Genomic DNA, 23,136 nt, shown 5'->3' with positions numbered 1-23,136 from the left:
ATCGACTTCTGACTCTGAAGGCTCTTAGAGCTGGTCAGAGTCCTCCAGTCTCAGTGCAGGGCCTGGTGCGGAACTGAGAGGGGTACTCAGGTAGGGACTCCTAAAAGCCATAGAGTAACTCAAAAGCCAAAGAGGGCCTGGGGACATGGTCTAAGCTTCGCAAGCTTTGAAGATAAGCAAGACTGGCAAACCTTGGAAATTCTTTCCACTTTGAGTTAAAAGACAAGAACAAGAGGCTCTTTGTAAGTTAAATACTTACTCTTTTTTTAAGTGGGAGGCTTTCAGCCTAGTGGCTGATGTTTCTGAGACAAGTGAGACACATAGAGAACAGGAACAGACAAAAATAGAGAGGAATAGATAAAAACACTAACGCAGGGGTGCCAGGGTGGCTCAGTCGGTTGAGCATCCCACTCTTGATCTCAGCTCAGGCCTTGATCTCAGGGTCGTGAGTTCAAGGCCCGCATTGGGCTCCATGCTGGGCATGGAGCCTACTTAAAAAAAAAAAAAAAAAAAAAAAGCCACTGCAGTGTCTAGAAAAAGAATCACAAGTGATAAGGCTAAAGATTTACTTCTGGAGAAGAAAGTCAAAATCCTAAAATCTCTCTTCTGAATGTGGAAAAGAACTAAGGAGCTTTTGATAAGGCTAGACAAAGACCCTCTGTTGTGGTGAGAATTATCAGTCCTTGGAAGGAAAAGCTGAAGGTAATAGAACCTAGAGAAGACCTTGACCTTTCACCTGTGCTCATTCTCTTTCCTTCCTTCCTCTCGCGGTATCTCTCACCTTGCCTTTCTATCCTTCCATTACCCTTTTCTACTCCACCCGCCCCTCCTGGGCATTCATGCATGTGCAGCCATTAATACTCATCCCCACAAAGGACAAGTGAAAAGATTCCAAATTTTGTTCTAATGGTTCGCAATGAAAACTGAAAAGGCGCGAAAGAGCCAAAAGTAATGTTTATCTGTCTGGGGACCGGCCGCTGGGAAAGGAGACTGTTCGCTGTTGGAGGCTCCAGGGGCCGGACCCCACTCGCTATAAAGGAAGTCAGAAGGGGAGGAAACCCAGCAATTCTGGAGGTGAAGGTCCTCTTTCCTAAGATTCAGAAGAGACTGTCGAAGATGGGGGAAGCAGAGCGGGATCCCCGCAGCCACCTGGAAGGGAGGTGTGGGCAGGACAGCGGACGGGTCTGGGGAAGCAGGAGGACGGCACTGGGTGACTGGGTTGTTTTCGTCTTTCCCAGCTTTGGAGAAGGTGAGAGGGGGGTCTCTCCCCCGCCCTCGCCCTTCTTCTCCGCCATCCTTGCTGCCTTCCAGCCGGCGGCCTGCGACGACGCAGAGGAAGCCTGGCGCAGCCACATCAACCAGCTCATGTGCGACTCGGACGGCTCCTGCGCGGTGTACACATTTCATGTGTTCTCCTCCTTGTTTAAGGTACGGGGCTCGCGGCCGGAGGACTGCGCGCAGGCGCAGGCGGCGGGCTAGCTTCGGATGGCGGGAGGGGCGGTGGTCTCCTGCTGGGTTCGTACTGTTCTCTGCTCCAGGAACCCCGCGGTCGCGTCTGACTCCAGCCTTTCTGCTCTCTAACCGTAATCTGCTCGGCCTTCGCGAACTAGGGTTGCGGTGCCTTGCCCCGGAGGACGTAGTATCCGTGTTGGACTGTTCGCTCTTGCCGTTCCAGCTTTTTTGTAGATGGCGTCCATCCCAGATGTCATCCGTGACACCAGAACCAGCCAGTGGTCTCTTCTGCCAAGCCTAGCCTCATCCCGTCCTTCCTCTTGGACACTTCCTCTGCCTCTCCCTTTTCTTCATTATTCGTGTTTAGCCTTTCATTATCTTTTCTCTCTTTCCCCCCGCATGAATTCCTTAAACGTGTTGTAGATGCTTCTGAACACATGGGCGGTCATACTTTGCTTCTCCTGCGTGAACCACAGCCTGCTAGTCGGTCCATACGGAGTCTGCGCAAATTGGAAACAGGCCCCTTCCTCCAGGCCCATGCAGTAACCGAGTGTGGCCAGCAGAGGGAAGGCTGGCTCCCAGTCCCCCTGCCAGGCTCCCGTGGCATCTTGCCCATGGCTCAATGTAGCAATCTCTGTGTGGACACCTTCAAATTTCTCTTGTTATCCCCAAACACACTTATGACAATGACTGAACCAAAGAGATGGGGGGAACTCAACTTCTGAGGGGTGCTTGAAGGTTTATTTTGATGCCTGTCTGTCTGTTGGTGTGCAAATTCCTATTAGCTCCTCTATGTATCTTGCTCTGAACTTTTACTCCAAATTTCATCAAATGATGGCGGAGGTAGGAGGCAGCAAAAGAAGAGAAACAGCTTGTTATGAAGAAACCCCAAAGGTCTTCCGTCAGCACTGGAGTTAACTGGCCCTGTGTGCCGTATTTGAAGGGGAGCCTAAGAAAGTAGCAGGGCTGGGAATTATACTCAGAATGAGAAAAGATGAAGTTATAAGTGAAAATTGGCTGACATGGAAACATAGTTACCATAGAGTTTAAGAGAAAACTTGTTTTAAAAAACCAGAGTGTACAGTATTCCCTTTTTTTTTTAATATTCAGAAACTAGTGAAGATTGTATACTAGCAATTCACTGTAGTTTACTCACAGTGATGAGATTATGGGTGTCTTTTTTTTTTTGCCCCCTTCTTTTTACTTTCTTTCAAGTTCCTGTTTTCCTATAATAAAGGTGCCTTTCTTTCAGCATTTTTTCTAAACTTGCATTTGATAACTCACAAAACAGAATTGCCACTAATAATACAGGGGAAATATGGAAAGGGATGATGTAGTTGCAGCCTCCAGTAGACATGAGTGATGAGGAAATGAATGGACAGACAAGAGCGGAACCCCCTTACATGGTTTTATAGGTTGAGTTCTGTTGAGTATATACAAGAGGTGGACCATAACTTGGTTGGCCTGAGGGATGGGCCGCCTCATCGATTACCTTCAAGAAGAGCCATGGCAGAAGGGATACACAGGAAAATCAGGAATTCTATTAAAAGTGGGATTGTCTGCCTTTAAAAAGTTTCCAATTCAGAAAGCCACAATTTAGTTTCTATAAAAGGTAAAGTCTGTTTTTGAGCTTGGTGGCCCTTCTTTTTTTTTTTTTAAGATTTTATTTATTTATTTGACAGACAGAGATCACAAGTAGGCAAAGAGGCAGACAGAGAGAGAGGAAGGGAAGCAGGCTCCCCGCCGAGCAGAGAGCCCGATGTGGGGCTCGATCCCAGGACCCTGAGATCATGACCTGAGCCGAAGGCAGAGGCTTTTAACCCACTGAGCCACCCAGGTGCCCCTTGGTGGCCCTTCTTATGACCCATTTTTTTGGAGGATTATATACCAATGGTACTAAAAGCTATGGTTTCTCACATTGAGTGTTATTGTGCTCTCTCTCAAGTTTTCAGTTTACTTTCTGGGAAATATTTTAGAAAGTTGACAGGACAAACTAAAGTTTTGTCTGAGATTAACTGGAAGCTGGAGGGGCTTGAGAGAGAAAACAATTGTTTGTTGAGAGACAAGAACTCCAAAAACACTCTAACACAGAGCCAGATTGGAATGTTAAACCATGAGAGAATTACCATTTGAGGCAAATTTATTTGTTAAAGATTTAGGAATAAAGTAATTTATTTTTAAAATTGTTCTGAAGTCTATTTAAAGTAATGGTTAATCGTTAATAATTTAAGTTTGGCTATTTTGGTACTTTTTTCTTACTACAGTCACTAGCACTATCTGTGCTCAATTTTCTTATCCTAAGCAATATCTTTCCCTCTACCTAGAATGGCCCTGTCCTCTTGGCCCTCAGTATTCCCAATAACATACAAACCCCTGGGGCTCACTTCAGTGAGTGAAGCCTTCCCTTCTCTCTCCCTTTCTGTCACCTGGGATCCCAAGCACATTGTGGTTACATCTGTCATGCCTGTCACATTCTGTGAGAATTACTCATTGTCTCTTTGCCCCAGAGAGGGCAAGCAATGGTGTCTTAGAGCTGGCACAGTTGCTAACTCGCAGTAGGTGCTCAGTGAACACAGGACAAATGAATGGGAATGTTTTTCAGCAGAAATAGTAAACGGACATCTGACTTGATGACAGCAGACCAGCAGGTTGTCCCATGAGCTGCGAGGTGGGACTGGGCCCTTGGGTAAGGGCACTTTGGGGTTTGGACTTTATTTTTCCGTTCATGTATTAGGTTAATCCCTATGGAGCTTACCTGCGATAATAATCATGCAATTATGTACCTCCTATTTCAGTTTTTAATATTACATTTAGCCTTGGGGCACCTGGGTGGCTCAGTAAGTTAACTCTGACTTTAGCTCACGTCAGGATCTCAGGGTCCTGGGATGGAGCTCCTTCACCAAATCGGTCTCCCTGCTCGGTGGAGAGTCGCTTCTCCCTCTCCTTCTGGCCCACCCCCCAACTTGTGCACGTGTGTGTGCTCTCTCTCTCTCTCTCAAATAAATAAATAAATTCTTTTAAAAATATATTACATTTAGAAAGAATTTTTTCAGCTGTTATCAAATGCTATGTGATTGAGAGAAATATGAGTCACAAAATAGGTATTAATAAAATATCCTGGAAATGAAATACATTTCAGACATGTACTTTATTGCCACTATTGCCACGTCTCCCACCATGTCTGCTGTTTTCTCACATTTTCCTGTGAATCTGAAGGCCACATTTCCCTGTATTTAGCTGGATTTGGGAGGGGTAGAGAGAAGGTAATTGCCAAAATAATTTGATTTTTAAAATGAGGGATTGATTTCTAATGGTCCAGCGTGGCCATCTTCCCAAGTATCTCAGTCATCATATGTCCTTCCCACTGCTCCTGGGTTAGGAAGCCATCATTGTACCACTCAGTGCCTCCAAATTATATGATGTGTTTATATGGAAGTCAAGTGAGGGCAAAACTGAGTATATATCCCCTCAGTATCACCTGCCTTTATAAGAGGCTCTGAAGGTCCCCAACAGATTGTTTCCCAGACCTCACCTTATCCTTAGGTCAAATGGAAAGAACCCCAAACTCTTTGGGGACCTGAATCTTACTCCCGGTTCTGCCACTCAACTAGGTGTATGATGCTAGACATGGTATTTCTTGTTCTTTCTGCTCTAACATTCAGTCAAGGGTTTTTTTTCTTCCATTTTTTTCTACCTGCACATAAAACTAACTTAACAGCATAAAGACATATGTATGCTCTGCATTATGCCAAACTTCTCGTATATATGAAATTAAAAACTCATTAATGTGCAACACGGTTGGCATTGCTCTAATATGAAGCATAGAGAATCAGCTGCTGTTGTTTGGGAACTCTCACTTTCCTCACAATAGGGCAGAGAGGATTTCTCCTGGATTCAATTCCACAACTCAGAAGGTATGCCATCTCTTTGAGGAAAGCCAATGCCTAGGACTGGAATTTTTTTGTTTGTTTAAATATTGTGTTCTTTTTCTTAAAGGTACTGTGTGTTGGAAGCTTAAGGGCTAGAACATGTTCCCATTTTGGCACTGACACCAGCACCATGACTCAGGTTCTTCCTAATTCTGGTTTTGTCCTCAGGCAGGACAGGAGAAACTAGCTCTTAGGGAAGCTTTGTCGATTTGTGGAAGGAATATGAGCTCTAGAGTCAGGCTCACTCTTCCTTTGTGACTTACTAATTGCATGACCTTCGGCAAGTCAGGTCTTAACCTTGACTTCTCCCCAGCTGTGAGGATTAATGAGTCAACGTAAGCAACACTATGGGACGGAATTAGAGACCCCAGAACAGACACGCTCTCAGAGGGAGATATTATTCCAGACCCACAAAGCATTTGCTTCCACTTTTCAGAGGTTCAAATGGCACTATTTTGATGCTCTTTCTCAGGAAGCTATGATCTCGGGGAACAGAAAAGTGTTACATCTCACGACCTTTTCTAACTTGCGCACATTGATGTAATCTGAGTAATTTCTCACTAATCTGACAAACAAGTGAGGAGGACTCAAGTTGCTGACCAGCACTAACGACCATCAAAAAGAAAAGTACTGTTTATTTGAAAGATTATAGAGGCATCCACACTCTGGGAAACGACACTTTAAGAAGAAGTTTTGTCCATACTGGGCGATTATTTACTTGAGATCAACATTCACCCTACTCCCTATCTCCCCCACCTCTACCTCATTTAATATTTTTATAAAGATTAAAAAATGGGTTTTTCCAGTACATAAATTAAAACTTGCCCTTTACAAATGGTAATTATTTTGCCTTTCAGAATATTCAGAAAAGGTTCTGCTTCCTAACCTGTGATGCGGCCAGTTACCTTGGAGACAATCTCCGGGGAATCGGATCCAAGTTTGTCAGCTCTTCTCAGATGCTCACCTCCTGCTCCGAATGCCCGACACTCTTTGTGGACGCTGAGACTGTGAGTACCCCAGTCTCTGGTGGCTAATGGCCGGCCCAGATTACTAAGGGGTGGGACTTCCAGGAAGCGTACTTGTGTTGTGGTTTGTCTGAAAGGTACTGTCAGTGTTTGCAAGCAGCGCCATGTTGTGACATGACCCCCGAAGCCCAAAGTCTGCATAGTAACGATTGTACGTTACCAGCCAAGTCCAAGTCATTTCAGAGAATCAGGAGAAAAATCTACCTCGGTGCTCCCTCCGTGTCCTTGCACCTTTCTCCAATAACTCTGGCTTTGACAGCCATGAGTAGGTGAACAAAATCCCAGAGCTGCCCTAGCCTGGCCCCACAATGCCAGGTTGTCCAGCCAGACGGGGATCCAGAAACACTATGTCCTCATTTGCTCCCTCCCAAGTCTCGGATAGAGACTGATCGCCCCCTGGAGGGATTCATCCAGCTCAGACTGCGAGTGATGAGTTTGAGGGTTGATTAAAGCATCCTCTGGCTGACTGCTAAATCATGGCTTCCTAAATAAAACTCTAAGCCTGTCTGACAGGTGATCTCTTTGAGGGTTCACGCCCCCATGCGTATCATACAACCGTCTCATAGGCTGAGTAATTACTGAGTTTAGAACCAACGCAAATGTACTTTGATTTCAAAAGTCTCTGAAGAATTAGTCTTTCCAGGAATTTGGTGGTTAGCTACCTTGCAGCAGGGAATGCAGTAAAAGAACCCATTCTGTCTTAAATGATTTAAAGTTCAGATTAACGATAAAATCACTTCAAAAGTCTGTTTGGGTCTGTCTTCACACACAGTTCAGTCGCCACTGCAGCTGATCGTGGAACAAAGTTACAGATTGCATAGCTTACTAAAAATGGAGCCACTGGTCCCCACTTTACAGTAGTTCTAAATATACTTCTCTTTTCTATCTCAGTAGCCAAGCCTCATCTAGTTATCACTCTAGTTCTTTTAACACAAATGATTTTCCTGTCTTTAGCTCCTGTCTTGTGGACTTTTGGACAAGCTCAAGTTCAGTGTTTTAGAACTGCAAGAGTATTTGGATACCTACAACAACAGAAAAGAAGCCACTCTCTCAGTAAGTTTTTGTGTTTCTGTGCATATACATTCAATTAAAATCAAATGAACCCCACCACTAGGAGCCTTGGGGAAGTGTTGTAATTAATCTAAGACAGGATCTTTGGAAGAAGACAAACCTCATCTGTTCCTCTGTTAGGGACTACAACTCCAGTCAACAGTATGGATGAAACAAAAATGATGTCTACAAATGAGAAGTTTTCAAATGAAACAAATGAGAAGTTTCATTTTTAGCCCCATAATTTCCCTACTGGGAAACATGGGTATTTGCTTGATATGTCTCCTTGTCGATGTCATTAACTTTTCTCAGAGATTTAATAAAATTGTTAATTACTTCCTTCCAGCGTTTGCCTCACTTGAAACTAGATGAAGTGGATCTCAGCTCTCTCCTCTTAACTACTCTCAGTAGCTCCCTCTCCTGGCCTTGACTCCTGCTCTTTACTCCCTTTTTCCTTTGCAGATCTAGACTGTAAATGTTAGAGACAAAAGTGATCCAGACACCAGGCATGCAGACCCCCTGATTTCTGACAAGTAATTATGTGTAATATCTGTGGGACACTTCTTATAATATGCCAAACACTATAGAAAAAGCCTGAATTTTGAAATCACGTGGACATGGGTTCAAATCACAGCTCAGCTACTTAAGGGTTAGTGAGTGGGTAGGTCACTTAACATCCTCACCGCAGGTTCGTCATCTGTAAGATGGAGAAAATAATTAATTTGCAGAATTATTGTAAGGATATAATAATATAGTCATAGCATGTATCCTTTCCTGTGTCCTTTCTATGTGTCCAACAACATGATAAGAGTTAGATCTCTTAAATTAAATCATGGAGTGCTCACAACTACCCTGGAATTGCTGCTATTGTCCTCATTAGCGAGGAGGTGGAAAGTTGGTATTGAAACCCAGGTCTACAGGATTCAAAAGTCCGTACTCTCAAACACGATACAGTATTGCCTTTAAAATAGAAATAAGCTTCATACACAGAAAACATTCATTATAAAGTTACTTGTTTTTTGTTTGTTGTTTTTGTTGTTATTGATCTCTTAATCATCTACCCAAGGGTGAGAGTTCTAACATTCTACTATAACAATTTCCATTGTCTTCTATTTTGTGGCTTTATTGGTCATGGCTTTCCGCCTTCTCCATCATCAGTTAATAAAAATAATCCTTCCATTCTTCTTGGTGAACAAACCACTCTTTTGATGTCAGATGTGAATTTCAGTTCCTCACGGCTTATTGTTTTGTGCCTGGGGGTTCCTTGTCACATCTGTATTAGTTAGTATCTGTATTAGTTACTATCCCAAATACTTAAGGACGGCAGAATCTCTGAGTAACTGAGCTGTTATTTTAATAGCCTTTCTTACATTGAAGTAGACCTGCCCCCACAGAAGCCACCCAATATCACAGAGAGGCAGGTGGGCCATGAGTCCAGTTGCATGGTCCAGAATCTGCCAGCCTGTGAGGAATGGTTGGTATTATCTCCAAATTTCAATCACAAGAAAGGTTTCTAACTGTAAATGATATTTTTAAGTTTATACATAAAATAGGAATGGTCTGGTGAAACCATCCTCTAGGAATGTCATATCACAAGGCTGAAATTACATATTTAAATGAGCATCACTAGGGGACTGGATGGCTCAGTCAGTTACGTGGCTGCCTTTGGCTCAGGTCATGATCTCAGGGTCCTGGGATCAAGCCCCGCATCAGGCTCCCTGCTCAGCCGGACGTCTGCTTCTCCCTTTCCGTCTGCCCTGCTCATGCTCTCTCTCTCATTCTCTCTCTCTCCCCTTCAAATAAGTAAACAAAATCTTTCAAAAATATAAAAATTTAAAAATGAGCATCACCGAACCCACATGAATAGATACTTTAATCTCAAATAGTTCATCTTTAACCAGAAAAAAATAATTTCAAGAAGGCATTACAGCAAAATTTTATATTACTATGATTAGAAGCTTTATCAATTTTCCCTGACAGGACTGATGATAAAAATGTTCTCAGAACATCACTGATTTTACCTATGTCTGCATCTCTTTCTGACAACAGTGGCTTGCAAATTGTAAGGCAACATTTGCAGGAGGATCAAGAGATGGAGTAATTACCTGTCAGCCAGGCGACTCGGAAGAAAAGGTAATGAAAACCTGTTAGAATTTATCTTTTCTGTGCTCTGATGGCGTGTGTTTATTTTGATCCACCCGAGAAGCATAGAGCATGAGAAAGAAAGGTGCACAATGGGTCACCCCATTACATTCACAAGAAGCCTATTGGCTATTGTAAGACGGAATGATGTTCAAACCACGCATGACTGTGTGTTGATGGGATTTGTGGGGAGGGGAGTCTTATTTTTGGAAAAGCAGAGGTATAAAAATGATCTTTTTGCTGGCCATCATTTAACTATACTAATCATTTCCTAATAAATCTGCTCTCCCTTTAGAATATAAAACCAAATTTCATTCATTCTTCACCAAATCACTTAATTTCGTCAGTGAAGGAAATCTTTGTTGACCTTTCATCAATCACTCTATGATAGATATGTCTTTTTCCCCTTTAGAATTGTTTTAATATACACCTCAGACCAGCTGACTTATAAATGTGTGCTATATTGTCAGTGCAGTGGGGCAGAAGACTATGAATGGATTAAAATAACTTATTTTGCAATTATGTACTAAGTACCTCCTATGTGGTCCACGTGGTGGATGTGATAATGAACAACAGACAAGCATGCACTCTTGTGGAGCTTCCAATCTTCTCAGGGACACAGACATTAATCCAAAAATCATATAGGTGCAAATAGCAATAAGTGGTATTAAGGAAAGAACCTTAAACTATGCAAGAAGGTAACAAAGGACCCTGATCAAATGTGGATGGGGGGGCAGTTCTGAGAAGCCTTCTTCATGGAAGTACCATCTCAGTGGAGATCCTAAATAGGAGACAGAGGTAGCCAAGTGAAGGGGAATGAGTAGAGAGTCTGTGCAAAGGTCCTGAGGCAGAAGGGGATGTGACCATTTGCAAGAAATGAAGAGAGCCTGCGTGGCTGCAAGTGTAGAAAGCAACTTGGAGAAAAGTTTGAGAAGAGTCTAGGGAAGCTGGCAGAAGCCAGACCATGTGGGGCTTTGGTGTTTATATTCACAGAAATGGCACATGTTAGACACAGTGCTTTGCTAACATATAAAAACAAAAAAAAATGAGGGGTAAGAATTTTCAACAGAATACCAGTGGTTGGATTCAATCTGGTCATTGTTTTGAGTGAGTTTGCAGTCCTCAGGGTAGCTATCCTCGCTGTGGGTGAGTCCCCAGGTGAGGCCCTGGGTAAGTGTTAGTGAAGGAGTACAAGACTGAACAAGCAAACTACAAGACTGAGAAATATCTTAGATGGGGTTCTAACGTGTGGGTTGCATTTCCACATCACGGCCCTTCTTGAGGACACATTTGTATCTGACATTGTGTCTTACAGGAAACTTTCATATCCCTGAAGTCATTAATCTTCCTGGGCGTGGGAGGCTGGGCAGGCAGTGGCAGCCCCATTCTAGATAAGGAAACCAAGGTTGACTGGTCCAAGGCTTCATGGTTGATAGGCGAAGGGCAAAAATCATGTCCTGGCCACTGTGTCTGGAAACAGGCAAATGTACATAACAAATGATGTATCTATATTTCATTTTTAAAATATGGGTTTTATGACGTCACATGAGATGTCTTCAATAAGCATAGCTGAATGTGTAGTTCAAAATACAACAGACTCTAACCTTTCCATCAGTCCCTGCATATGCGTCCCTGATGTCCTGCCTCAAATGACTTGTGACTCTGACGGTCACTGAATAACCTGTGCCATGAGCATACCCTGGAAGTAACGTGTAAATAAATTACACATCATATATATACGTACACACACACGTGGGCTATGTTACAGAATTTTTGCCACCCAGTAGCACCCACGCCTTTTGATTCCAGGCCCAATCCTCCCTCCACTATACTCTATTAAAATAAATGCAGTCCAGAGACACATTACCAAGTTATTACTTAGAATTAGCAAAAACCAAGTTCAGTTCATGATATAGTTTGTCTAGTGGACTATAAAAATAGTTGTCTAAACGTTTACCCTCAATCATCTAATTCTGTTATATTCTCTAATAATCAAATCTTAATCAGGAAAATGCAATAATACAGTGCAGATTTTTGAGAATGAGGGTTAAAACAAAATCTACTATTTATTTGTTCATTTTTTTACAGCTTCCTGGTTAAATCTAAAAACTCAGGACTTCTAGTTAAATTATCCTCTTTCTAAAACATTCTAATTTTCAACTATGTGTCTCTGTTGTGCTTATAGTTTATTTCTATGGTTTTCTTTTGTTCAGTTGCTCCCTCACCCGTTTCTTCTCCACATCCCTCGAAGAAAGATTTCTGTTGTTTTTGCTTAATCTTCTTCCTGCTGATGGTTTTTTTTTCTTCATTTCCTCCTCATCACCCCCTTTCTATGCATCTCTGTTGTAGTCGTGGTTCTTCTTGTCCCTTTTCTTGTCTTTAGACTTCATTTCTTCATTCAAGTATTTATACATGGCAACTCTGTTAGCATTATTATAAAGGCTTGAGAATATAAACATGGAAAGAAAAAACTAATCGTTTTCAAACACTGTACATATAAAATCGCATTTGACCTTTTACAGCAGTCCTTTGGACAACAGTCCAAAATTGGTTTTTCCAATTTTGCAGATAGGAAAGTTGAGGCTGAGAGGCTACCTTTGCAGGCCAGATTCTTCCCACCCCCACAGTTCGTACTTAGTCTAACTCAATTTAAAGGTAAAAACATACACATAGATAAAGTCTAGAGGAGAATTTCCAGCATCCATCTAAATGTCTGTATGGTTTTGGAGACATGTATAAAACGCTCAGCAGGGAGGAGAGCGGGCTTGTGAGGTTAACAGAAGGCCAGATCTGGAGTCTGATGTTTCCAGCATTTTTGCAAAACCAACCCAGCTCTCTTCCCTTTACTGGTATTAACTTAGTGCATTACAATTTCCCTGCATGGCTTATGGACACACTGATGACCAGAGAACCCAGGCAATGAACAAATGTCCTGAAGAAGATACTTTTGGTCCTTTGTATCTGACAGTTCTGAGGCCGAAGCTGGTCTGGAAGGCAAACTGTATAGAATCTTCTGGTGAGGGTGCACTCCCACTGAGTCAGGCAAGGCTGGGTGATTTGCTTAAATCCTTTGGATACTTTGTTAAATTCTCTATTTTGTTAGTAGACCCTGGAAGTAGTTTGGCCACTGGGCGTGCCGTTCAAACCATACATTTTCTAATCCTACCCACTTTATCTGAGCCACTGCTAAATGTGAGGTCTGGCTAGGGGAGGTGCAGAAACAAGGAAGACTGTGTTTCCGTCGCAGAGAACCCTCAAACAAGGCCAACAGTGGACTATGAGGGCAAATGGTGGGGAAATCTTTACACACTACTAATGGTGGGCCTCAAGGATGGATGATGGTGTCACTCCACTGAAACAACAACCTGATGTCCCGAGTTGGCAGAGATATTATTTTGCTATTTAGACCTACCATTTGGCTTCTGTCCCCAGGCAAAACCCAACAAATGTTTGACCTAGAGCACAGCCTACCTTCAAGTGATTCTCTCCACTCCTGTATTTAGTCAGGTTCCCTGTCTTCTGGAACAGTTTGAATTTGCCAATCATTCTGAGCATGGAGGCAAGTGGAATTGGATGGGCAGTGACCTTGTGATTCACAGAATCTATGTCTGAATGCAGATTATGGAGGAAATGTGCCAGTGATCACTACAGGAGTGTTTCGGTTTCGGAGAAGGGTGTGCTTTAGGAAAGGATTGGAACTTGGCTTACTAAACTTAGCAAAGTAAATTCTTGAGTTTTAGAGAGATTGGTGTGCCAGAGATGGAGATGGTGTATATAGAGGCTTCTAGAGTCTTCCCAACCTCAAGCTCTCTGTAACCCCGATTTGTCTTTGCCACAAGCTGTTCTCTGGTCATTCCAAACATAAGTGAGAAGTCACTATGGAATGGTTCATAGAAGAGAACATAACTCCTTGCTGGGCATTGAATATTTACTTTCCAATTTCTCTTGTATTCTTAACATGACATTGCAGACATCAAAACAATACAGAAAGGTTACACTGGTAGCCTGTACACTTGTAACCCAATTCACAGGCCTGTTTTATTTAGCGCATATGATGTTTTCTTAATTGGCCTGACATTTAAAATTGAAAATCATCCACACATACACATAGGCACTCACAACAGAATGCCATCTCTGAAAAACAAGAACCAGCAACACTGGGTCTACCTTCTTACATGGCAGCCACAAGCTGGGGCTGAACACCAGCTGCCCCTCTAGTCCGCTGTCCACTATTCCCCCCCACATGGTGAGTTCCTCACCCTGCAGGCAAGAGCCGGGTGCCAATCATCATGGTGCTTGGATTGCTGTTTTTATTATAATAGAAAAATGTGTCGCTGTACTTAAGGCCCCCAAGTGGGGAAGTGGAAAGCCAGATAGGGCTGTGTGTTTTAAGAAAAATGGGCTACCCTTTAGCACCCGCTTGAGAGAGTATTACTCTTGCCTGTGTGAGAAACATCTCTATGTATGTAAGATGCAAGCGTCTGTCTGCTGACCTTGCTCGCTTGTGTGTCTATTAGAGAATTCTCAGTGCATGGACAAAACAAACAGTTTCTTTGAAAAAAAAAAAAAGTGGCTTTAATACTTGGGAAGTATTTTTGAGGGAACTTATTTTAAAAGACAGGCATGATTAGTCAATGATTTAGGCTTGCGGGTGATTACTAGCCATTCTCCTAGAATAACGCACAGCATACACTTAATAGAATGTAAGATGAGGAGTGTGATCTGCTTGGGTCTCATAAGAGCAGTTTCACTGATTTGCAGACCTTGTTTTGTTTTGTTTTGTTTTGTTTTCATTTTCTTTGTTTACATGTATTTTATTTCTTTTCAGCGTAGTTTTTTTATTTCTTTTCAGTGCAGTTTTTGCACCACACCCAGTGCTCCATGCAATACGTGCCCTCCATAGTACCCACCACCTGGCTCCCCCAACCTCCCACCCCCCGCCCCTTCAAAACCCTCAGGTTGTTTTTCAGAGTCCATAGTCTCTCATGGTTCACCTCCCCTTCCAATTTCCCTCAACTCCCTTCTCTCCATCTCCCCATGTCCTCCGTATTATTTGTTAATGCTCCACAAATAAGTGAAACCATATGATAATTGACTCTCTCTGCTTGACTTATTTCACTCAGCATAATCTCTTCCAGTCCCATCCATGTTGATACAAAAGTTGGGTATTCATCCTTTCTGATGGAGGCACAATACTCCATAGTGTATATGGACCACATCTTCCTTATCCATTCGTCCGTTGAAGGCCATCTTGGTTCTTTCCACAGTTTGCAGACCTTGTTTTACCTATGTTTTCTCAGCCCAAGCAAGAGGAGGGACAAATCTCTTCATGACCTAAATCAGCACTTCTAATTAAGAATTTGGGTTTCCACTGACCTCTCCATTTCCTTCTCTGACCTTCTCCAATTCATCTAAGAGTGGCTACCACTAGGTAGTTGACGTTAATAGAATGTGGGTCAGGGAGAAGAACCCCCGCTCCAGGTGCTCCAGATGGCAGAGCCTTGGGCCTTCAACTAGTGAATGCGACTCACCTCCTGGGTCCTGCGGGGCCGGGCCTGGCAAAGCTGGAGGTATTTCCATTTCACTCATTATAAGTGATGTTAGTTGGCACAGTCCCAATTCAACAGGTATTTCTGAGCACTACTGGAACATTTCACTCTTCGAACTCAAGCGCAATCATTTACATTTGGCCCAGCTACATTTCATCTTATATTCAAATCGTCATTCCAATTAATAGGGCCTTTGGACACCAGCCCTCTCAGTTATGTACTTACTCTCCCTTCATAATCTATGCACGAGAAGACGGCAACCTCTGTTCTTAACACAAACCGAAAAAGACAGGTTGCAGTTCCTGCTGTTAAATCGTAACCCATGAAACATCACCCTTCAGATAGAGTCAATTACTCTTCTGTAAGGAATCCTTTTCCCTGCATTGACTGAAAACAAGTGTCTGCTGATGTTAAAGTTTTCTTAAAAATAGTAAACACCTCAGGGTGTGTAATCTGTATCATAGGCTTAAAGGTATTTGTCTTTCAAAGCTTTGAAAGATATCCATGGCCGAGGTCCAAAAAACTACTCAACACACATTATACAGTAGTCATGGTGAGCCAGCCCCGAGTGATATTAGCAATGGGCGAGCCCATGTTGATTATACCCATTTAGGAGATTAAATGCATCTATGTATTCTTGAGTAAGGAAGCTGCAACCTTAGGCTAGGTTGTCTAAATTTTATCCCATTTAATTTAAACCAGTGGCTTTCAGAGATTAACTATGATGAAAATAATAGCTATTATAGTACACTGTGGCTCATCTTCTGTCAGGATGAACATTTCTCAGATTTTTACCTGGCTACTAATGGTTGTAAGCATAGAACTCACTTCAGAGAAGAATACAGAGAGACCCGGATGGCTATGCTACTGTAACGAACAAAAATTAGATTATTCTGGGCTTTTAAGCTACCCTGCCTATGATCATTTTTTAACGTTTTGGTTTCTTGATCTTTTTTCTTAGTTTTGAGAAAACATACATCTGAATCCAATGTATAAATCAAGTTGTATTAGGAATGCAGGAACAAGGCTTGAAGAAAATCCTTCTGGCCCAATAAAATGGTGCCATTCCCATAAAATTTTCAGAAGAATCGTAAGTCACCAAAGCATAAATACGTTCACAAAGATTTATGAAGGGATTATTCTTAAAACCTGGATACAGGAAAACATTAGCACAGGAAGGATAAAAGGTTTTAACATTTTCCATAAAATCGCCCCCTAGAAAGGCATTTTTCACTATCTGTTTGGGAGCTCTAAATGCAAATGAGGCCCCAGCCTGTGGCCTAGGAAAGGATTCTGAGATAATAAATGGCAAGGCAGCTTGCACCAACCTACCTAAAAAGGAGTGTTTAAAAAGGATCTTGAGAACTGGTCTGTGTCAAGTTGGCCATCCCCCAAGAAATACAGTTTTGTGCCTTGAGAGCTGAGTGGGAAGAATTCATGGGCGATGAAATTCCTCAGCACCAAGCTGGAGTCAAAAAGTCTTTGCCTTTATTGAACAGAGGACATTCAGCTTAACTGGTTTGATGACCTTCTTGGATTACAACCTTATTTCAGAAAATAGGAGAAAGACAGCGGTTTTTTCAGTACTTAAGGTTTGATTATAAAAACGTCTAGGCATAAAGTTTTCTTAAAAATAGCAAATACCTCAGGCTGTGTCATCTGCATCACAGGCTTCAACGTATTTATCTTTCAAAGCTTAGAAAGATATTCATGGCCAAGGTCCAAAAAACTACTCAATAAACATAATACAGTAGTCATCAGAGCGCCCAGTTCATTGGATATTAGTAACAGGTGAGGCCAGAAGAGACCCTCCGAGGGCAGGGGAAGGGGTTGGGAATGATAGTAGTGGTGGGGCTTTATGTTTAAAGAGACTAATAAGTAATTTGATAGTTTTACTTTGTGTGTGTAATGTACCTTATATTAAGCATAATACATTAAACTGATAATAACCCAAAAATTTTTTTTAGAAAGAGCTTTAAAATAAGTGGTTTTCCCATCAAGAATTAGAAACTAAGTGAGATATGTCTTTAAATATTTTGAAAAACCAGAACCTGATATATTGATCCATACTTAGGAATGGCCGAATTGGTTTTTTTTTTTAATACTCTGTCAGACTCTGATCACCTTTCCAACATACTCATACTTTCCTTAAAACCAAGTCTGTGGTTATGATATGACAATACCAAAAAATGGAAGCCATAATTGAACACAGCTCAATTACAAATTTATATTATTCTAAACTACCCATCAGTTCTAGATTGCTTTTAGAAATTGAGAACAAATTATTACAAATGAAATGCAAGAAAATTACTTGTCATATCTCACACTTGTTTGGGAGTATATAGACTAGGTTTATTCCTTAGAGATGACTATATCTCACAGTCCTATAAAATATTCTTAACGAGGAAGGCAATCTGACTCTAAAGAAAATGCCACTTAGATTGTTAACTATATTCTATGTTTCTTGGATACTCATAGTTTAGCAGATAGGAAGTCAAATGGATTAAAGACTCTGCCTTTAACAGGTAGCAAAAGTGTAATTTCTTTAGGGCTACTGTTCTTTCAGATTACTCAGTTGGTCTCCTCACAGTTTTACTCTGTTCACATATTATTCACAGTTACACACTAAAACCTTCAAGCAATAAAAGTTTTGACCTTGGTGTCCAAGACTGACAAAACCTTAAACAACAAACCGGAGAACCTAAACGATTACCAATTATATTTTTCAGTGACATGTTTCCCATTCAAGCTTCTTTTTAACTGGACCGCTGTGCATGTTGAATGGGTACAAGACGTGCAACCATTTATCAAGTTTGGGCAAGCAATGCTAATACTGCTGACGGTTCTGCTCTTGGAAGAGGGCCATGCTTTCCGTTGCATGCATTACACTGACCCTGTACTTTCTTTCCTTTCCTTTGTTTCCTGTGCCATGCTTGCTGTGTAGCAAATGGAATCTCTTGCAGTAAGTTAACTTTCTTTCATACTCTTTGTCCATTTTAGGCATGGACCCATAACAAATCTTATTTTTACTGTTACTATTATAGCTCTTAGCATGTTTTCCCCCTTTGCGTTTCATTTTATTTTATTTGGTAGACTGAGACATGCAGTGAATTAGTAGCATTCTAGGCTGCTTTTGTCCCAAAGTAGAAACTCAAATTGCTGTGAACTCTCATACTACCAGTGGGATATTTTGAGTAATAACCCACATTATCCAACATGTAACAAAGGGCAGAGTTTTCATAGATAGGTTTCACTAAATTTCTGAAGGTAATGTTGTTTTTAAACAATACTTTTTTAATTTATCTGCAAGCCTCTAGCAGTTATCTTTTATATCAGATTTTAAAAGATGTCCATAAAGAAAGGTTTAAATGATTAAAAACCAAAATGCTTTACTAAAACAACCAAAGATCTAGTTTGGGCTAACTAATGAGTGTAGCTATTTCTTTAAACTTATGTTTGGTATCAGCATTGAGAGATCAAATCAATCTAAATCTAAACCTAGCATTGTTATTTTCCCTCCAGGAGCCAGGGAAAGGACAAGAGAAAGAAAACTTCATTGAGCATAGCCTTAGCATGGACTTTGGTAACTTTTAACAATTAGGATCAAGATTGTACTAATATGATCAATAGGGTATTCTTCCTAAAGCCTTAATTTAAATTCTTGTAATTTCTCTCCCTAAACTGATTTGGGGGAACAATTTTAAGGGACCTCAGAAGCTCTCAATTCTGAGCTGAGTTCTTTATAGTCCATTAGCAAAAGAAAGGCCCTATTTATCCTTACTTAACAACATTTGAAAACTGAACAGTGACATGTTTCGTTGACGCCACATATTTAACCCACTTTCCCTGGTGACTGCTGAGCCATGAAATTCTATCTCGTGAAGGCGGGTCTTTTCTTTCACAGAATTCCCATCTACCACCTAGGAGCTAACTCATTCTTAGAGTGAAACAGGAAAAGTGTAGAGCCCATTACAAGCAAATATAGCTCAAAGAGTAGTATGATCGTTGGTGCTGGAACTATTCAAGATTAATTTTTCCCTCAAAGTATACATAAGCCATATAATGAAAACATTTTAAATTCTAGAGGTATCTATAGGGCTCAAGGGCCATTTTGTACAATGCTTTTTTAATGTTTTTTCCATAGAAAGTTTTGAATGTTCCCTTAATTTCTCTTTTCTGTTAGCACTTGTAGCCCTTTTTTAACTCTGTAATTCAACAAATATTTACTGAGCACTGAGTAGAAGCATTGATCGTATGACTGACTGTTGTGTTTACACAGACTTTGAGATGAGTGTCTGAACTCACGGCAGCCAGAATTGTCACATGGAGTAACGTCCCAAATTGCTGAATTTATAAATTTGACACCTAGAATGACTTAATGTTTTGCCTTTCGAATATACTTGTAATAATTGTTTTTGTTTTTAAAAACAATTTTAGCTTATACAAATTAAGACAACTGCAATTAAGATGACCACAGCTATAATTTGGAGGTATTTAATTGGCAAACATAATGAAAATTTGGTGATTCACTGAGTCCCTTTATAGCTACGCCTCCTAATTAGTCATCTTCCAAGCTATTCTCTCTTATACTGTGAATTTCTCGCTGATAGTTATTGGCTGGATTTTGTTGTTCTGTTTCACCTGGAATAATAACAGCTAGTTATGTTTCCTTGACTTAAAAAAAAAATGTTTTTCTCCACCGAGATTTCACTTGTTATATAAGAATGAGCCTTAATAACTGTTTCTTCCCATGCACGCTCTCTCTTTAGCAATTGGAACTGTGTCAGAGATTATACAAGCTGCACTTCCAGCTGCTGCTGCTTTTTCAGTCCTACTGTAAGCTCATCGGCCAGGTGCACGAAGTCAGCTCCATGCCAGAGGTGAGCCACACACCTCCCGACCCCAAGTCCTACCGTGAAAATCATTCCTTTCCTTTTGTTCTCTCCCCACATCCCTTTTATAACTGCCCCAGTGATTGCCTTCCCACAGAATTGATTTGCTTGAACACAAGACTTAAATATGCATTGTCTCATGTCCTATTCTCGTTTGGCCAGCGCCAGGACTAGGTAAAGCAAGTGACTAGGCACAAAATTTAAGGACAGCCCTGAGAGTGAGTGCCTCCCTAATGCTATGATCCTGGCCCTGGTTCTGGACATTCTTATTTGAAAAAGTTCCTGTGTTACGGTTTTTCTTCTTCACATTGACCTTTTCATACTTGCCCTCACATTCAGATTAAAAGGAAATATCTACGTGACGATTGATTCTCTTCAGTTGCCCTGTCCTGCTTCGCTTTAGGAGGCTTTAATATTTCTCAAAGTAACAAACATACTACTTTCAAGTGAACCAAAATTTTCCTAGAAGTAAAGAAATACTACTGCAGCATAGTAAGTGAAATAATGGCAATGTACGCTGCATATTATGGAAGCACAAAGGTCAAGTATCTAATTCTGCTGGAGGCCAGGAGATTGAAATAGGAAAGCTTTCTGAAGGAAATCAAACCTGAGCTGTTTCTTAAAGAACGAGCTGGAGTTAGAGGAACTGAGGGCTAAGGAGAAATGTTCCATTAAGCAGCTGCAGCATGAGCATAATGTGGTAAGAAATGGAAAGCAACTGCTTTCTGTAAACTGTAAGAAGGGACAGCTGCATGGCTCAGTCAGTTAAGCGTCTGCCTTCAGCTCAGGCCATGATCCCAGGGTCCTGGGATCAAACCCTGTGTCAGGATCCCTGCTCAATGGGAAGTCTGCTTCTCTCTCTCTCTCAAATAAATAATCTTTTTAAAAAAGGAAGTGGAGGGGCACCTGGGTGGCTCAGTGGGTTAAGCCTCTGCCTTCTGCTCAGGTCATGATCTCAGGGTCCTGGGATCGAGCCCCGCATGGGGCTGTCTGCTCAGCAGGGAGCCTGCTTCCCCCTCCCCCCCACTCTGCCTGCCTCTCTGCCTACTTGTGATCTCTGTCTGTCAAATTAAAAAAAGGAAGCGGAAGCAACTTATTTTTTTAAAGATTTTATTTATTTTAGAGAGAGTGAGCACGAGCAGTTGGGGGGTGGGGAAGCAGACTCCTTCCTGAGCGCAGGGCCCCCAGGACCATGAGATCATGACCTGAACTGGAACCTAAGGGTCATACACTTAACCAACTGAGCCACCCAGGCACCCCAAGTACAAGCAATTCCGTGTTGCTAGAATATGAAATGCAAACCAAAAAGGAGTGACAGAACCAGGCACAAGTGATAGTAAGGGTTAGATGACAGACGATACTATGCCTGGGAATATTTTAGTTATTTTATGGCAGGGATGTGGAGGGTGGATTTGATGACAGGTAGGCTGGAGACAGGAGACTAGTGCCTAGGCTTTTGAAATAGCACAGACAAGGATGAGGGTTTAAACCAGGACAGAAGTGCTAGGTATGGGGAGAGGACAGAAAATTAGAGAAAGATTAAGCATAAAAGATCTATGAAACTGATCAGGGGTTGGGGTGAGGAATGAAGGAGAAGGAAAAGTGAGGGCAAGGCTCAGGTTCTGTCTCTGATGAACCAGGTGACCCGTGGTGCCACCGCTGACACAGAAGTAAAGGAAGACTGAGGCCACTGTAGATTCCACATATAAGTGAAATCATATAGTATTTGTCTTTTTCCATCTGACTTACTTCACTTAGCATAATACCCTCTAGGACTGTCAATGTTGTCACAAAGGCAAGATCTCATTCATTTTATTCAAGAACTCATTCATTGAGTTATCGTGTGTGTGTGTGTGTGTGTGTGTGTGTGTGTGTGTACCACATCTTTATCCATTCATCTATCAATGGACACTTGGGTTGCTTCCATATCTTGGCTATTGTAAATAATCCTGCAGTAAACAAAGGGATGCATTTATCTCTTCAAAGTAGTGATTTTGTTTCCTTTGGGTAAAATACCCAGTAGCAGAATTACTAGATCATAGGGTAGTTATTTTTTTAATTTTTTGAGGAACTTCCATACTGTTTTTCACAGTAGCTGCACCAATTTACATCCTTGTGAACAGTGCATAAGGGCTTCCTTTTTCCACATCCTTGACAACACTTGTTCTTTCTTAACTTTTTGATTCTAGCCATTCTCACTGGTATAAGGTGATCTTTCATTGTGATTTTGATTTGCATTTTCCCTGAAGTTGAGTGATGTTGAGCATCTTTTCATTGGAGTTTTGGCCATCTGTACATCTTTGGAAAAATGTCTATTCAGGTCCTCTGCCCATTTTTTTAATCAGATTTTATGAGTCTTTACGTATTTTGGAGATTCATGTTGATCGGACACATCATTTACAAATATCTTCTCCCATTTAATAGGTTGCTTTTCATTTTTTTTATGGTGTCCTTTGCTGTGCAAAAACTTTTTAGTTTTGGGTTGCCTGGGTGGCTCAGTTGGTTAAGCATCTGCCTTTGGCTCAGGTCATGATCCTGGGGCCCTGGGGTCAAGCCCCATGTTGTGCTCCCTGCTGAGCAAGGAGCTTGCTTCTCGCTCTGCCACTCACCCTGTGCATGCTCTCTCTCACCCTCACTCTTTGAAATAACATGTTAAAAAAAAAAAAAAAAAACTTTCTGGCTTCATGTAGTCCCATTTGTTTATTTTTGCTTTTTTTTGCTTTTGTCTGAAGAGATCTGTCCAAAAAAACGTTGATGAGACCAATGCCCAAGAGTCTACTGCCTATGTTTTCTTTTAGGTCTTACATGTAAATCTTAAATGCATTTTATTTTTGTACATGGCATAAGAAAGTGGCCTAATTTTTCCAACACTATTTAGTGGAAAGATTTTTTTCTTCTCCATTTTGTATTTGTTGCTTTGTCAATTAATTGTGTAGGTATGAGTTTATTTGCAGGCCTTCTGTTCTGTTCCAAGCATCTATGGATCCTTTTGTTCTAGTGCCATACTGTTTTTGATGACTATTTTAGTTTTGCAGTATTGTTTGAACTCTGGGATTAGGATACCTCCAGCTCTGTCATTCTCTCTCAAAATTGCTTT

At 41.4% G+C, this 23,136-nt stretch overlaps 1 protein-coding gene across 1 annotated transcript in view; it reads left to right on the top strand.

Moving 5' to 3' along the window:
* FRY (FRY microtubule binding protein) overlaps positions 1 to 23,136 on the top strand; it is a 260,339-nt gene that overhangs the window by 228,157 nt on the left and 9,046 nt on the right. Inside the window, exons 55-59 of the mRNA XM_080799698.1 lie at positions 1,239 to 1,428; positions 6,239 to 6,388; positions 7,361 to 7,459; positions 9,506 to 9,589; positions 19,917 to 20,027. Of these exons, the coding sequence (XP_080655824.1) occupies positions 1,239 to 1,428; positions 6,239 to 6,388; positions 7,361 to 7,459; positions 9,506 to 9,589; positions 19,917 to 20,027 (634 nt within the window). The remainder of the gene's footprint in view (positions 1 to 1,238; positions 1,429 to 6,238; positions 6,389 to 7,360; positions 7,460 to 9,505; positions 9,590 to 19,916; positions 20,028 to 23,136) is intronic.

The sequence above is a fragment of the Martes martes genome (assembly GCF_963455335.1).
Source record: "Martes martes genome assembly, chromosome: 3".
NCBI lineage: Eukaryota > Metazoa > Chordata > Mammalia > Carnivora > Mustelidae > Martes > Martes martes.
This window is presented reverse-complemented; position numbering and strand designations above follow the sequence as displayed.